At 34.4% G+C, this 18,405-nt stretch overlaps 1 protein-coding gene across 1 annotated transcript in view; it reads left to right on the forward strand.

Annotated features, from left to right (window-relative positions):
* Robo2 (roundabout guidance receptor 2) overlaps nucleotides 1–18,405 on the forward strand; it is a 532,650-nt gene that overhangs the window by 430,275 nt on the left and 83,970 nt on the right. The window contains exons 8-10 of the mRNA XM_059277713.1: nucleotides 8,820–8,944; nucleotides 12,514–12,685; nucleotides 16,366–16,571. Of these exons, the coding sequence (XP_059133696.1) occupies nucleotides 8,820–8,944; nucleotides 12,514–12,685; nucleotides 16,366–16,571 (503 nt within the window). The remainder of the gene's footprint in view (nucleotides 1–8,819; nucleotides 8,945–12,513; nucleotides 12,686–16,365; nucleotides 16,572–18,405) is intronic.

Genomic DNA, 18,405 nt, shown 5'->3' on the forward strand with positions numbered 1-18,405 from the left:
ATGAGGAGATAATATGATAAAAACATATTACGTGGAAAAAATTTTAAAGCCAATGAATAAAAAAATAATATAATTTTTAAAAGAACAAAGGTACATATTTTTATATGACAAAACAACATGGAAAAATGAGATTTAAAGTGGTATGTTAAAAATATTGGCATATTTTTCATAGGAGTTTTCAACTTGTGACTTTTATATGATCAGAAGTTCTGTGATACTTGCCTATTAAAACACAGAATAATTTATTTTGCTTACATGATTTCCTCTGCTTACCTATAATTGACAGTAAATCTGCTTTAGGAAGCTGAAATCTAATAAAGTTTTAAGTTTTCCATAAACATGTCTGTCTTGGTTTTGAGTTAATTATTACATTCATCGTAATGTAGAAATATTTAATGACATTAGAAAATTAATGGAAATTTCCTAAATAAAGACCATTTACTTAGAAAATTGCACAACTCTACTCACATAATCCTTCAGTTTATCAAAAACCACAAAAAGGGGAGAATGAAATAAACTGCCATTAGCAACAAAGAAAGCAGGTGTGGCTATGGATGGGTGTATTGACAGTGGGTGTTGCTCACTGTGTGAGGATTGCCTTCACCTTTCCTTTTTCCAGGTCAACCCCTCCCTCCTTTCGCTCTTCCCAGAATCGCATCCACTCTTGCTCTCTGTAGCAATTTAGAAATTACCTTTCTTATTTTATGGTCATACTTGATTAAAAAAAAAATCACTGGCCAACTTTATTTCCTGTTACTAGTCATAAGATTTGAAGTTATAGACAGTAATTAGGGAGGATCTCAAGTATTACACACACCTCCAAAATTAGTCTTCTTGTAATCAATGCATTATATAAAGGTGATTCAAAACTCTATAGAGAGATACTTCTTGGCAACAATACTTTAGTCATACAATGATTGGTGCAGTTGTATATGTATGTAAGATCTCTAGTCAAAAATAGTAGAATATAAAATGTAAATAGATGTAGAGTCTATGGGCATTGATTAACCATAACTGTCCTATTCCCTTGACTATTTCATATACTTCACATTTATGAGAACAGTGATCCATTTAGTACTTTCCTTTTTAAAAAAATATTTTAACATTGAAAAAGCAGATAGAGATAATTGATATTTGTTGAAAGAAAGGTAATGATATGAATATTTTACATGGAATAAGAAGTTTTAAATATTAACAGAGTTACAGGCTTGGAAATAAACCATATATCTCCTCTGGAAGAATAATTTCTGTGGACACAAAAAAAATTAATACTTAAGTTATATAATTTAGCAATTTGATAATTTATAATTCCTTGGAAATGATAAAAATGAAAAAAAATAGTTACACAGGGTTTACAAAAGTCATTATAATGCATCCTGTATCATTGATTTGTGTTTTCCCTTACAAATAAATTTCATCTTTGTAGATAAATTATGTCTTGATGTGCTTAAAAGTCAAATATATTTTAAGACATTATGTATTCAATTCCAGTACTAACAACTTATTTTGAAATCAAGTAAAATGTCAAACAGTAGAAAAAATACAATTAAATGAGCTGAAGAACTAATCATTTATGAATTAGAATTCATTTATCATTTAAATGAGCATCCATGTCTTGCTGCTGGCATCTGTCCTACTGTACCAAAGTCAGTTCTCACTGTTTTCGTTGGTTGGCTAAACTTAACTGATATTCAGGAAATACCAGGCTTCTGTGCTACAAAATGTCTATCTTTGTTCCTGTGTTTTGGTTTCTCTGAGATCACTAGTGTTGTGGTCTTGTTACTTTGGTGTAGAGCACTCTCTACTGCATTCTGTGTAGGAATTTCAGAATGGCCCAGGATATTGTTCTTTTTTCAAAGTACATTTTCTGTTTGACTTTCCTTCCCCAAACTATTACAGTCAGTGGGAAGAATGTATCAGAAGCTTAAAATATAATGAGGTGGGAAAATGTTGAATATTTTCTTTATAGTCATTTAAAAAACCTTCTAGGCATTCATTTAGAATTCACAACGTGAAAATGTCCTAGAGCAAAAAAAGGACAACATTTCAATGCAGAGAAGTTACAACTTATTTCAGGAGACAAAACACATACATAGGGGGAAAATAAAGAAACATCACGCATTGAGTCAAAGTATGTTCCTTATACTGAGATGGCATAGCAAGTGCATGGTCAAAGAAAGTTCAGGTTCACCCATGTCAACAAGATTAGGATAATGGACACCAGGGCCTGGTGAACACAAGAACAGGTACATAACCATGCAAGTGACAAGGAGTACAAGCATTTTGAATTTCTACAGCTAGTTGACAGATATGAAGGGCAGAGTGATACAACCCTCAACTGCCTTACAGAAGCCACAATGCTACATGGAAGAGAATAATTTGCACACATTGCAGAAATAAACACTGTAAGACTTCATTGCTACAGATTAAAAAGCCTTGAATGGTTGTATCAACAGAGAATTGTGGGAAGTATACCTAAGGAGGGTTATATTAGCTGGTAATTCATAAGAATAAGATTATGGTTTTATGCTACATTAGTAATAACAATTATTCAATGAAAGCATTGTGTAATCTTTCACATATTATACCATAATAGAAATTATAACCTTAAATTCTTAGTGTTTTGGTTGATTACAAGCATGAAAAATTATATGTTTAATTGTGTCATTATCTGATGTGAATCAATTTAAATTAGGAGTTTAATATCTAATTGGTCCATTTAATAGGACATTGAAATAAACCAAATATCAAATTTATTCCCTAGTATAACATTTTTACATACTAATTGATGCATTCTTCAAAAGGTTCAACTATTTATATAAAAATAGTAGTGGAGACATGCAAAATTTTGCATTTTAAATAAACTAATGCCTGTGGATAGTTTAACTTCATCCTTGTCAATTGGTTAATACTCAATTATTGTTAATTTTGCCATTGTGTTAAGGAAGTTGTGTCCACACAAATTTGTAACTCAAGCAACTGATGGAGGAGATTGCTTTTAAAATATCCTTACAGAATATATACACATTTAATAAGCAAAATATATTAAATCACAAAAAAGTGCTTTCCACTTGAGTTAGTAAGTTCAAAGTGTTTATTTCAGAATCCAAAGTTGATTCATTCAGGTACAAAATTATAATAAAAGAAAGAGTAGCTGAGTGTGATTGTAACCACTGCATTTCCCATCTAAAATGTACCTAACCGCTGTGTGACTATCTCCATGTTAATGGTTGCCATAGAAAGTCATATTTTCCTGTAGAAACAACTTGAACATGATGTGATTAACCTTTAAGGTCCCCCTCCCCTCGTCTCGAAGCCCACCTCGAGCATGGCCTATGCTTCCTACTCATGTTCAGCTTCTGATTTCCATTCCACCCACTCTGGCTCACCAGCAGGCATTAGCATAAGAGTGCTGTACCATGACTTTGATTGAAGCCAGCTTGGGCTGACTGCAGTATTGAAGCATAAATTAGCAGAAATCAAATCTAATTTACTGTGCGTTTTATTTAAATTCTCAAAACACAGTTTCAACTGAACTATCCCAGACCTGCAATTTTAATTGACCTTTTGATATGAGAGTGTGCTTCTCTGGGATTCATACAATGTACTTTTCTTAGAGAGCTATTTTTTTTTAACATGTTCTGATTAAACACTGAATTGTTGAACTGGGCTTCCTTATAGCTCCTCTTACAGACATCTCAGTAAGATATAATCACCTGGTAGTTTGAGCAAGTAGATTAGTACATCATAATTGCAAGTGATTTGTCAAATGTTTCCAGGTTTTAGAGATTACAAATATGTAGTTTATAGTTTTTGTCTTAGAGACATATAGAAGAATTGCCATTTCTCTAATGAGCCAATTCTTCTGGAGTTTACAACTCAATTTTTCTAATTTGCTTTGGGTTTAAATGTAGGTTTTGAATGGCCATCTTGAGAGCCTAATTCTGTTTCCTATATTTAATGAGAGCCCTCTCAGGAATCCATTTCATATACAGCACACTTTGTGCTATTGTGCTCTGTTGATGGAATGCCTCCTCTGGCTGCTCCCTCCCATTGGTACCATCACCCAAGCACTTTTTTCAAACCATTTTCAATACCACCTGGCAGAAATACTGATACTGTAGTGTTACCAGAAGAATTATTGATGTCGTTTTTCATTTTAGCGCCCCCCATCCCCCAAATAAATTTCTGCAACCAATCTTCCCTCACAGAGATTGCAATATAGATCTTTGGCAGGAAGTCTACCAAAGAAAAAGTGATTGTTCTCATTTTCCCTGTTGTCCAGACTTCAGGTGACAGTAGGTCAGATATTTTCAAAGACTCAAGAATTCCTTGAATCTTGCTGTGTTGAATGCTTTAACACTTTATAAGATAAGATAATGCTAAGACAATGACAGATCCATTAAGACAATGGCATATCTACTGAAAGCAATGAATCGAATTCTAGCAACAAGAAGTGATTCGAATCTTTAGAAACGTAGCATACTTACATTGTGACTGAGAAGGAAAAATGCATCGTGAGTAAATATCTCATGCAAAGCATGTTTTATAAATAGTACCAATAAATCACTTGGTATTCATCTTTTATAGAGTTAGAATAAAAGTTCAGGAAATTATCATTTCCAGTTCTTTTTAGATCACAGCATCAGGAATAACTATTGTGCTCTAGTGCGGGAGGATATTTCTGTTTAAGTGATAGCGTGTTCTCCTTAGGTGCCTCCATACAGTGCAATTCCCACCTAGATGTTCTGTCCCCACTTTCTCCGGTTTTCTAACCCTTTGTCTCTCTCTGCTTTTCCAATCAGTGTCACCAATTATCATTCATATTGCTTCCAGAACAGTCATTCTGAAAGGCAAATCCGATTTATTCCTTGTAAAAATATTTTTGAGTAGGTCTTTTTTTCAGGGCAAAATGTTAAACTCCTTTAGCATAAAGAATCTAGTCCTATCTGTATTCAAATCAGTCTGCTGGGTCCTTTTGACTCTTAAAGCCCTGTCTCCTCCAAAAATTGTAATTCCACAGTTCCCTGCCTGCAATGATGATTCGCTCCATGCCCAGTGACCTCACTGCTGCCCATCAGGCCTGGAACATAGCTCACAGGATCGCCTGTGGCACGACTCTTCTTTCCTCCTTACATATTCTCCTTTGGTTCTTCTCTGATCTTTTCTCCAAGTATCGTCTGCGTTTTTGGTTTTTAGACAGAGTCTCACTATGTCACCTTGACTGTCCTGGAACTCTTCATATAGACCAGGCTGTTCTCAAACTCACAGAGATCAATGTGCCTCCACCTCCTAAGTACAGCATAAAACAAAACAAAACAAAACAAAAAACAAGGCAAAGCTAAACAACAACTGCTTCATGAATCATAGTCTGCAATGTTTATTTGTATGTTTACTTAGTGTCAAGGCCATTGTCCAAGGGCCATTTTATAATTTACTTCCCATCCTGTGTACTAAGCAGGATATCTTATAATTTGTAGCCAGTCAAAGAGGTAGAATGAATAAAAATGTAGCTCATATGTTTTCAGAAAGTAAATGTATGGTATGGTCATTTGCTTGCCCTTATTTGGGAAATTAAGTTTAAGAGGCTGTGACCAAGTTGTAGGATATAGAGTTAAAAATATTTTAGAAAATCATTCATCAAACAAACAAGCAAACAAACAAAAGAACCCAATTTGTCCCCTGCACCCACATCTGGTGGCTTAAAATTATCTGTACCTCTAGTTGGAAAGGACCTGATACCCTCTCTGGCCCGCACCTTCCATGGATATATGAATACATATTCACAAAAACTTAAGCAGCATATGCATATACACAAAAATGAAATAAAATACATCTTTAAAAAGAGTTTTAAGTTGTGTGGTGGTGGCATATATGCCTTTACTCCCAGCACCTGGGAGGCAAAGGCAGGTAGATCTCTGTGAATTTGAGACCAGCTTGGTCTAAAAATCGAGTTCTAGGACAGCCAGAACTCTTACACAGGAAAACCCTGTCTTGAAAAAAGAAAGATTTTTAAAAATTTGGGAAGTGAAATTTATAAAAATACCTCAAGTACATATAGTAATTTTATTAAAATAAGTAAATTATGCAATAGAATATGCTTTTACATATTCTTATTTGATAATACTATTATATGTTGTATTGGTTACTTTAATTTAAAAACTAAATAAAGCAGTACTAGTTAGAGCTCCCACACCTGCAAGCTTCTAGGATTTATCTTCTAGTATTTAGTCTTTCTCACACTATCAAGTCACATGACCCAATGTGCTAAATATGTGGCTTTTGTTTGAGTGTTAAGTTACTGATTTTGATTGAAATGAGTTTTTAAAGTTTGAGGAGAATGTGCAGGCTAAATTACATTACACTTCTCATGAAGGTAATATGCTTGTTGGACTATTTTTTTCCTTCTTGGGCTGACAGAGGCAAATATGTGTAGACTGATTATTACATATTTCTTAAAATATATATTTATTATAGAAAATTGCAAAACATAGAAAATCCAGAACAATGTTTTTTTTTCACAGAAAACATCTTGTAATTTCATATCTACCAAAAACTAGACACTTCTGTAGCCAGGTGTGGTAACACACACCTTTAATCCCAGCACTTGGGAGGCAGAGGCAGGTGGATCTCTGAGTTCGAGCCCAGTCTGGTCTACAAAATGAGTTCTAGGACAGCTGAAGCTACAGAGAGAAAACCTTTCTCAAAAGCACAAAAACGAAAATCAAAAAATAAAAGTGGGCACTGCTGTGTTTTTAATGTTTTCCTGCCATAATTATGTAATATTGATTTATGCTATTTTTCCTTTTCAAAGCATCTGCCAATTCAGTATAATTGTGTAGAAATTACAAGAAATTTTAAGAATCAGGTAATCTCCAGAAAACTAGAAGGCATCATCAACCATACTACTCAAATAGATGCATAGATCTAATTTCTCCATGCTGTGGGAATGAGTCTTCCACTTTCTATAATTATAAAGAGGTATCTAAATTAGGAAATTTATTTCCTTCAGTCTCCAAACTATGTGTTAGATGGGTTGAATAGAGAGGAACTATAATAGAATACAAAAATTTAAGCCCAAACAAATATCATTGTTTTTTTTCCCCTTTGAGGAAATGATGCTGTTTATACAGTGGTAGAATTTGTGTTAGGTATATACTAGGCTGTATGTTTATGTGGGGCTATCATGTTCTAATACCCCTTTGGATTTTGTGCTTATTAGACGTTTCATTTTGTTATAACTCTCCAGACTTCAGTTTTTAGGATTTTTTTTTCTGTATGTACCAGATTCTACAAATTAAAGCTGGTTTAAAACTGTTTTATTGGTTTTAAGTTTCTAACCTAAAGAACTATTTAAAGTAGTTATTCTATAAGTCCTTGGATAAGGACAATATTTTCCCTGAAAGTGCATGGTGTGAAGATGCCCTTGTGGAGATGTCTGGATATTCTCTACTGCTACTCAGTTTCCTGTCATTAGACCCCTTTTAATTCTGAGCAGCATTAGGATTTTTATTCCCATCCCTTTCTTTTCTAATGGAGTCACTCATTCTTTGGATTATTATCTATCTTTACCTATACCATTCTACTAGCCTCTTACCATATGCATTATTCTACTGAATAAATGTTCCCCCATGCCAACATTACCATCTTCATACAAATGTTGAAGCTTCTGGAGAGTTTACTTTGCAGCTGTCATGCAGATTAGAAATATCCACAGTAAAGTTGGCAGCATTTCATGCTCCTTCATTTCTACACTATGTTAATAATTTTAACCTTTCTTTCTTCCCCTACTACACATTGTTGGGGTAGATCTGATTTTGCTTCAACCTCCTTCAGTGAGCACTTGACTTGGAAAGTGTTCATCATTCCACTGTTCAAATGCTGCTCTTCGCTCAAAATTCTTACAATGTTCATTTCCCATTCGAAACTGCCCTACTACTACAGGAGACTCCACTCTTAGGTTTGCTATATGCAGTATGCATATTTGTCATATTCAGTGTGATTGAAGTGTTCTTCTATGGTGCTCTGAGAAGCCCCCTTCTGTACTCACCACATTCTTCATCATTGTTAGGTGTGTTTTGTTTGTATCATCATTACTATATTTATTGTTTTTTTTCACAAGGCCATGAGCTTCTTGTGCCTTTCATTTCTAACTTTATAGTGCCCAGTAGGAGAACATACCAATTGCCTGACCACTGTTTACTGAACTGAAGTTAATCAGAGTGGACAAACAGTGAAGCGTGTATTCATATTAGTAGTTAACTTCGTATGTAATCCCCATCTCTCGAGTATTTCAATGCTTTTAATGTTACAAGACTTGATTGTTAAAATGCTTGATGAAAATCAGGATCACATTGTGTACCTTCTAGTTATTTCAGTGTCTCGTACAATATCCTAAAAACATTATAGATAAATTTGTGTGTGCTGATGCATTGACTTTTGAGGAAGGAAATAGTTGCTTAAGATACTGACCCTGTTTCATCTTGACCTATTCAAAATGCAGATCTAAATGTGAAGTTACATTTTATCTTGAGAATGTTAGAATATGAAGAAGCTATTTTCCTAAGCAAGCATTTAAGACATAGGATATTGATGCACAGTATTTAAAGTATGTCTGCTAATAACTTCACTTCTTTTCTCACGTTTGAGAGTGTGTTCTTTCTTTTCCTTTATGTTGTGAGAAATCCATTAAAGTAAGTAAAGACATGGAGCCTTGCTCCACCTCTGAACTTCCCACCCAGGACCAGATTTTCTCTTTGATATCTTTTTCATTGTTGTCGAAGGTTGATATTTACACTTTCTCTCCTTTCAAATTCTAGCTCCTCCACAGTTTGTGGTTAGGCCAAGAGATCAGATTGTTGCTCAGGGCCGGACAGTGACATTCCCCTGTGAAACTAAAGGAAACCCACAGCCAGCTGTTTTTTGGCAGAAAGAAGGCAGCCAGGTGAGTAGGGGCATAACTGCTTTTCTGACAGCTCTGAACCTGGCTTCTCAGTGACCCTCAGAGCATGCCTCATCTCCCCTGCTATCAGTGCTCACTGTATGTTATTTCTGAGAAAGAAATGATTCTAAAATAACTGGATGTCAAGTGTTCCAACACAGCACTCTTTATTTGCCAGTGTTATTTTTAAAACCCTGTATCTAACATAAAGTAGAAATAAAATAGTTTGAACCCCAACCTACGCTGGTATTTAAGATTTCTGATGGCAAAGGTCATGTTGCTTTCTTGCATTTGGTTGCATGGTATGATTAAATGAAGTCTCTCTTCTAAAGTGCCCAGCATCATCCTTGGCACATAAGAAATGAAATGGCTTTTTGAAAATTCTATATTAGTGGTCACAGAATACAATTTCAAGCCCCCCTGTCTTGGGCAGTATAAAAAGGTCATAAACTTATGCACACTTCCATTTAAAGGTGGAGGAACTCTTTTCTTCCCTTTTCCCCTTCTGGATTTCTTCATAATAAGATTGGACAGGAAACAGGACATTTTATACAGGAAACAACTATCTTGTTTTGGCTGTGATCCTTCTGGGCAGAAACATCTCTCAAGGTGTTTCTGAAAACTCAACTGGACACATTAATTTTCTCAAGTAAACCTTGGATCAAATGTTGACAAGTGCTTCGCTTCTAGGTTGAGGCAATACGAATTTCCATCTTGAAGTATATGGGAAATTAGGAAACTTAACTAACAACATGTCTGCACATTCCTCGTGAAATGAGCTATGTGTTCATTCTGAAGGCTCTACAAATAACAAGGCACGCACTTCTCAAAAAGAAGCATTGAGTGCTTTTCCTCAGCATGTTCTCTTGCTACTCCAACTTCTAAAAGAAATTCGGGGGGTGGATAGGTAATGGAAGATATCTAAATGTCAACAGTTGATATTGACATGCTTTCTGAAAGCCACAAGAGGTGAATTTCTCCTAGGAGTTCATTTCAGTTTGTTTTTTATATTTATATTTATATTTTATTTTATTTCAGTTATTCAGAAATAAAAAAGTTTATTTCAGATTGAATTATAAAGCATAGTATAAGAAAACATCTTTTTATTGATTAAAGATAACTATGTTAAGATAATTTTACACACATACATTATATATATATATATATATATATATATATATATATATATATATATATATATATATTCTATAATATAGCTCCAGGATGAGTCAGAATATACACTGGTAGTCTGGTCCATGAACAGAGAGTATTTAACACAATCATCAATGGTTTTGAAAAGTAATTATTGAGAGAATTTCAGTATTCCTCCTATATTGTTTGACAAAGTAAAATGTTGTTCCAGAGATTGTTAATAATGTTACATAAATTTCTTTTTAGGTATATTGATTTGCTTATAGTATTAGATATAATTTTATTTCTTCTACCAATATCCCTTCCATGGGAGTGAAGAAAGAGAGAATAAGAGATTAATAATAACAGTGAAATATTTGAACAAACCATAAATTTCTGTTCAATGAATTGAGATATATCAAAATAGTTCCATTTTCCTCCTTCTAGTATCCAACTTTTATGGTGATCTGTCTCTATCTGTCCGTAGAAAGAGCCAAGAGCCTAGACTTAATGGTCCATATTCCTCAATATATGCTGATAATGCCAATAAGTATTAATAGGATGCTCAAACATTTCCAGGGCTCTGCAGAGCTCCTGGGCTTGGTTTGTAATCCATTTCTTTTGCCTATGTCATACAACCTGGGAATATAGATGATGGATTAAACTCAATCAAATGCCACTTTTCATGTCAATGAATCATTTAGAAGGTGGAATGATATTACACTGAAGAGGAAGAGATCCTGGGGACAATTAGCCCATCTGATGGATTAGTGCAATGTAAATTAGTAGTCTAATGGCTAATTGTTGGAAAGTGCACATTGGATCATTTTCAATTGCCGTAAAATTTTAGGCCCTCTCTGGTATGTGTTTTATATGTATAATATATTTGGATTCCACAGGAGATTTGGTTTATTCTCAAATTATCTTTCAAGTGTATGAAAATGCCTAGTGTTGTGTAGTAATATAACTTTGGGAAGAGGGCAGTAGCATTTTGAAATTATATTGCTGACATGCTAGCAAACATTGCTCCTTTTAGACAGCATTTAATAGCATGGTAATGTTTATGTAAAGTGGGCTTATAGTGTCACACTTGAATCTAATAAAGTGGACATCCATCATGTTGCAATAAAGAGAAGAGCTTCTAATTAAAGTAGGACATCATTTGCTGGATTAAAGTCATTTAGCGTAATTGAAAAGTGTTAATACCCTATTTTATCCTCTTCCACTGGCATTACTTCAAGGGTAAAAATATTTTAAGGTGAAAATGTGTCTTGTGCCTTTAATTGAATGTTATTACCTCCTGATTTCAACTTATTGAAATTGTTTAATTACAAACCTGGAAAATTAATTACTATATTGCAAAACAGATCCCAGAGCGTTCGAATGTTCTTTTTTGTAAGTAAATACAACATAAAAATTGATATGTCCTTATTTATAATGCAACTAGTAACATACCTCAGTATGATTTATTGTATCCACATGTTTTTCTTAATTGAACAACAGTAAAACATCATAGGTCATCCAAATTAATGATCCTGTTCTCATAGAAGAACCTTAAGGACTTGTGTTTGGGTTGTCTGAGGTGTGTGACAGGCTTTAATGGAGAGCGTAGTAAACTGTTTTTAAAAGAAAGTAATACTGTGAAGGTCTTAGAGGTTCATGTGTACTTTCAGAGTCATGCTATAGCTTCTATTATTTTAAACGACTTACTTAACCTTGCTTAAGTTGTATTATTTTTCATAGCTCTTTTGAAGCTGCTATGGCTTACACAGAAAACTTATAATAAAAAAATGAAGTTAGCCTTGATCAGTCTGTATTATACACTGTTTGGGATGTGTCCTGAAATATTCAAGTTGGTCAACACCAATGACATTTGGCTTTGCTTGTCACTGTCTAGCTTAAGCTACCTCTCTACTTACCATTACAGTCAATGTCCTTACAGTGCCTGGGGGCCCGGTCACAGGAGTAGTATTTTACCTGTTTATTTTAAAGAAATGGTAGCTAAATTTCAAAGCTGAAATATATAACTAGTCAACATTAGGGAGTAAATGGTTGATATATATAGTTATGTTCGTGACCCCGATTTGGTCAATATCTTGAAGATCTTTGTGTTAAAATATGATACTGTGGAACTATAAAACTGTAAGAATTATGTCCAAATCCAAATTTAAATGTAAAAAGTGCTGAATTTTAAGAAGTACAGACAATTGTTCTTCCAGCTAGAACATGCTGACTTTGTAGCTCACAGACTATGACTAGGAAAATATTTCCCAGTCAAACCCACTGTGATGCATATAATCATTTCAATACCATGTGTTTTTAAATCTATAGGTTTTATTTTTCCAACCATATTCCCATAGTGGTTATAGTTGTTGTTAATGCGATTTTCCCTGTGGATGGAAAAACACTGAGGAGACTGTGTTATTATTTTTCCCCCACAGAACCTACTTTTTCCAAACCAACCTCAGCAACCCACTAGCCGGTGTTCAGTGTCTCCCTCTGGGGACCTGACCATCACCAACATCCAGCGTTCAGATGCGGGGTACTACATCTGCCAGGCCTTAACAGTGGCAGGAAGCATCTTAGCTAAAGCGCAGTTGGAGGTTACCGACGGTGAGATTTCATCACTTGAGTTCTTTCACGAAAATAATAAATTTTATTTCCATACACACATCAGGTTTGGGGAGATTTTTGATTGGTTGAATTATTTGCATCAATGCCTATATAATGCCTTTGCCTAAGTAAATATATTGCATTTGCATAAGGAAAGAAATATGTGTTAATAGTTTCTAATTCTCTCTGATTTCAGACCACCCATCCCCTGCAAAATAGAACCTCAAAGACAGCTATTTAGATCATTAAATTTACAGTTGTGCATTATTTTAAACAAATGATATGAATCATTGTGTTTACAAATGTAATCTGTATGTTTTCAGTGAGTGTTTTCCTGGCATGACTGCTTCTAATGGATATTAATACTTTTATTTGACTAGAGGAGTAGGAAATATCATCTTTAAATATCATCACTGAAACAGAAATGAGATTTTAGTTAGCTAATCACATTATGACATTCTTCCAACTTTAATTATATATTCACTAAGTTAAATTAATTAAGTACATTCTGAAGTAGTGATGAATGCTAAAATTATTTTTTTTTTACTTGCACATATGTACTTTGAATTTTAATTTCTAGTAACAGTTGAAAAGGGTCTGATTTTTTTTCATCAGTAGTTTATTTATTGCACTTGACAGCTTGGGGGATTTAGATAATGTGTGATCTGTGAGCATGAATTTTTTCCACTGTTTTTGAGGTCTTAAATTAAGAATTATTCATTTTTGTTGTATTTTTGTGAGTTTTAACTTTCTTTTTGGTCTTTTTTCTTCTTAAGCATAGTTTCTGAGATACAGGGTCTTCGATCTACATGCTCTCAGATTTTCTTACTTTTTTACTGGTGAAAGTCACTGTCCTTGCCTATATTCCAGATTCACATGACGATTAAAAGCCCATTTAAGATGAATAGAAAGATAACATCCTGTAATATCTGTCTATGGCAAGGCTCAGTTTAGCACTGTGTCAGGAATGGTGTATGTCTGGGTAGCACAGACAGACACTGTCTAGGGAGATGTTGAGGCTATGGGCTGCATACCTGCTGGTGCTGCAGAGAATTTGCTGCTATTAAACTGAAGGAGAAGCCCAATTCAAGGGTAACTATGATGAGCAAGGCTTCCCTAGTTGGCAAGAACGTTGATTCTCTGGGCCCCCATATTTCTTTAGCAGAATAAAAGATAATGATTTTTAAAGTTCTCATGTTTTGTACCAGAGTAAATGTCTACACACATATTTTTGGTAAATAAGATATTTGGACCAGATTATTAAATATATTCTTTTAAAAATATATATTATATTTATATCTTTAAAAATGTCATTAATTTACACAAAGTTCATTTTTTCTCTGATTCTCCAACTTTTTTCCTCAAAATTAAAAAAAAAATGTAATGACTACTCTATGAGAAGAGCCAATAGCATTTAAAAAGCCTATAGAAATAAAATATATTTTATACCTTATGTTGACAATAAATGCCACTCCGTGGTCTTATCTGAATGTTTTATTAAGGATTTATAACATGTAGTTAAAGAAGACCACAGACTTGTTCACAGATCAGTGAAAACCCTAAATGTTCATTTAACCTTTGACTTCAGTGTCATGGAAAGCTGTGGTCATCTTCCAGACATAACATCCCTGGAACCGAAATGCCTTCTAGCCAGGAGCTTTTCAATTACCTTATTGATTGGAGTCCTTCAAAAGGCAATGAGCTACTTATTTAGGTAGTGAAACAAAGGGAGGGGGTAAATTCTAATCAGTTGACCTTTAGTTGTGTCTAATGATGGTAGAGATAGGACAATAAAAGCAGGTTATAAGAAATTACTGGAATTCTACATAGCTTTTTAACTTGAAACATATATGCCACAACATTTCAAATTAGATGAACACATTTTTACTCAGGTAATGAGGACACATTTTCTCCCGCAATTATACAATTATTTATAATGTTTTATGGCTTGGATTTATCTTGAAAAACCATAAGCCTTTCCTTTAAGCTTTCATTTGTCCAGTTATTGCCAGATTTGTTACAATTTCTATAATGCTCTACACCCTTATTCAATTAAATTATTTTATTTACTTCTAAACATAAGAAAAATTACTAAAACAAGATGTTGTAATTTTGGTTTGGGCCGAGCAGATCATTGTGTTCTGATTTCTAGTAGGATTTTAGTAATTGGAATCATAGATTCAGTTGCTCAGGGGTCAGAGCATCCTCATTTGCAGGGACCTATGTCCTGCCTTTAGTTAAGTTACAACTGTTGGATTCTTATCAAGTACTTATATATATAATACATTTAATATAATTTAAGTAAGATACATACACTACATACATATATTTTATATACATCTAGATACATGTGCATGTTTACATGTACAATATAGAAAAATAAAGTATACAAACTTTTTACAATTAAACAAAAATCTTTGATGTCTACCCTACTATAGACATTTCTTTCCTTGTTTTTTTTTTGGGCGGGGGCGGGTTTCAAGACAGGGTTTCTCTGTGTAGCTTTGCACCTTTCCTGGATGGTGGCGCACACCTTTAATCCCAGCACTTGGGAGGCAGAGGCAGGCAGATCTCTGTGAGTTCGAGGCCAGCCTGGTCTACAAAGCGAGTCTCAGGAAAGGCGCAAAGCTACACAGAGAAACCCTGTCTCGAAAAACAAAAAAAAAAAAAATGGCTTGAGAGATGACTCAGCCGTTAAAGGCTAGGCTCACAACCAAAGTACTTCCTTGTTAAAAGTTAATTTTTTTTTAACTTGAGCTTATCAGTTTTATTTTGGGGTAATCTGGTGAATTCTTAAAGAAACACAATATTCAACTAATTTTTTTTCTTCGAACCATTTATATAATGTCATTTTAAATCATTATATTTTTAAATCATTTAAAATATTTCTTAAAACACGGACTACTTTGATATAGGATGGTGTTCCATAAGCAAAAAGGCATACTGTGCTAGAACTTTGTGAAATTATCTTGAATGTAAATAATGATTGTGAGTAAAAAATTGAATTTAGTCATGCTGTGCATTTTATTTGACTAGTTCATTCTTCTTAGCTGTGTTTACCTACTCAATAAACTTATTGAAATGGCATGGCTATAGTTTAAAGACCAAATGTCACAGTTTTATATATAAATTATTTAAGGTTTAATGTTTTATCATAGACAAAAACACATCAGCCTATGTAAACGTAGCATCCGATAGCTTCTATGAGTAAGTAGTAAGTTATATAATCCACAGGTATTTAAAGCAAAGGGCAAAGATGAAGGTTAGCTTTACATGCACTACAGCACATAGATTTTTTAAAAATATATATCTCTATGAGCAATAAATGAACAATTTATGATTAACAGCTAGAAGCTGTCTGTATTTTTATTTTAATTTCAATGTGACTAAGCTATTCAATACAATTCAACCTTTCTAAAATGTCAAAATATATCCTCAAATCATTTTAATTATAATCAATGCACAGAAAGTTAAAATAATAGTATGGTCTTTGTGCAGTATATGTAGGTGTATGTTCAATGTATATAGATGGAAAATATATTAGATATTTACAAGGTAAAATACATTATAAATAACAGTAAAATGCTTTAAGTGTTTATTATTACTATCCAATGTCAACATATCAAGACTACTGAGTGTCATAGAACCCTAAATTTCCTGAATATGTGTTTACCTTTTAGTTTTGACAGATAGACCTCCACCTATAATCCTGCAAGGACCAATCAACCAAACACTTGCAGTGGATGGTACAGCGCTACTGAAATGTAAAGCCACTGGAGACCCTCTTCCTGTAATTAGCTGGCTAAAGGAGGGCTTTACTTTCCTGGGTAGAGATTCAAGAGCAACAATCCTGGAACAAGGAACACTGCAGATTAAGAATTTACGGGTATGTAGGATTTGGCTTGTTATTGACTCTTCATCTTATCAACAGCTTTGCTCTCAAGAAGACTTGCACAGTATACTGAAAAAATTCTCACATCTCCACATAATTGCTGTACATTTTATGATAGGTCATGTTATTTCTTGGCTTAACAATGATTAATTGAAATCGTTGTCCTTTCATTATTAACAATTTCACACTATACCTAGAACCCTTTCACTTGTGCATCCATATGCATGTCCTTAGTGAAATTAAAAATTTTATATATTACTTTAACTCTTGCTATATGTGTGTTTGAATGTGTGCATATGTTTATGTGTGCACTTAGAAGTTAGAGGGCAACTTTGTGCCTTCTTCAAAACACTCCCACCATGATATTCCTTTGGACAGAGAGTGTGGGGAATGGATAGGGTCTCTCTTGGGACTTGAACTTAGTTAGTAGAGAAAAGCCCTAGGTAACTGCTCTTCTCCATCTTCTCAATGCTGGGATTATAGATGCACAACACCATTTCTAGATTTTTAAGTAGTTTTGGGAGTACAACTCAGGTATTCATGCCTGCAAAGCAAGCACTTACTGACTTAGCTCTCTTTCCAATATTGGGACTACAATTTTTTTTTCGAGACAGGGTTTTTCGGGGTAGTTTTGGTGCCTGTCTTGGATCTTTCTCTATAGACAAGGCTGACCTCCAACACACAGAGACCTGCCTGTCTCTGCCTCCCAAGTGCTGGGATTAAAGGCATATGCTACCGTCGCCCAGCCAGGACTACATTTTTTTTAAAGATTTATTTATTTATTTTATGTACATATGAGTGCTCTGTCTACATGTACAACTTTGCAGCAGAAGAATGCATCAGATCCCACTGTAGACTATTGTGAGTCACCCTGTGGTTGCTCGGAATTGAACTCAAGACCTCTGGAAGAGCAGCCAGTGCTCTTAACCTCTAAGCCATCTCTCCAGCCAGGGCTACAAATCTTGAACAGAAAGTTTAGGATAGTAGCAGGTAACTGAAATCATTTGACAGTAAGTAATGCTGCTAAGTTTACTCTCACTATCAAGGAAGACTGTGAGATTGTATGGGTAAATTGGCTCAGCCAATAATTTCAAGAAAGGAATAAAAGAGTGAGACTGTTTATATAAGAGGTATTTGGATAGTTGAACAAAGTCCTTAGTTTTTATTTAGGTTGCTACAGATTTTACATTTACACCTCTAGATGAAAATGAGTCACTGGTATTTTCACTGAATGTCCATGAAAAAGAATGACAGTTCCTCAAAGTGAGCTAAGTTGGACCTACATCAAAGGTGACCGAAAACAGTCTGTGATTCTAAATGTTGTTTGAATTTTCTAATATTTAACAGCATTTTTGACAAAGCAGTGGTTTAAAGCAATCCACAGTTATTTTCCCACAATTTCTGATAAAAAAAAATGAATTAAAAGAATGGCATGACTTAGCTAGCACTTCTGCTACAAGTGTTATAGTTCTGTGATAGTCAGTTAGGATTAGGGGCTTGCCAGGATACCAAGGGAAGATTGATTTACTTCCAAGCAATGTGATGTGACTGTTGGTTTCCTAGAGTTGCTTGGGATGAATAGATTAACTATCCGCCTTCTTTGAGCATTGTCTGATGGGAGCCTCTAGGCTCTTGCTTTCTGGGTCTTCCTGATGTGAGTGCTTGTATCCTCATAGGGAGCATGAAAGCTGCCAACGAAGGTGAGCATTTGAGTTTCATGGCACTAAATCTCAGACATGATATCTGAAACCTTCAGATATGCAACTGACCAGAAACCAGTCCACAAGTCTCATCTCCACATTAGTGAGGTGAAGGATTACATAAAATA

This window comes from Peromyscus eremicus, chromosome 12, assembly GCF_949786415.1.
Source record: "Peromyscus eremicus chromosome 12, PerEre_H2_v1, whole genome shotgun sequence".
Lineage (NCBI taxonomy): Eukaryota > Metazoa > Chordata > Mammalia > Rodentia > Cricetidae > Peromyscus > Peromyscus eremicus.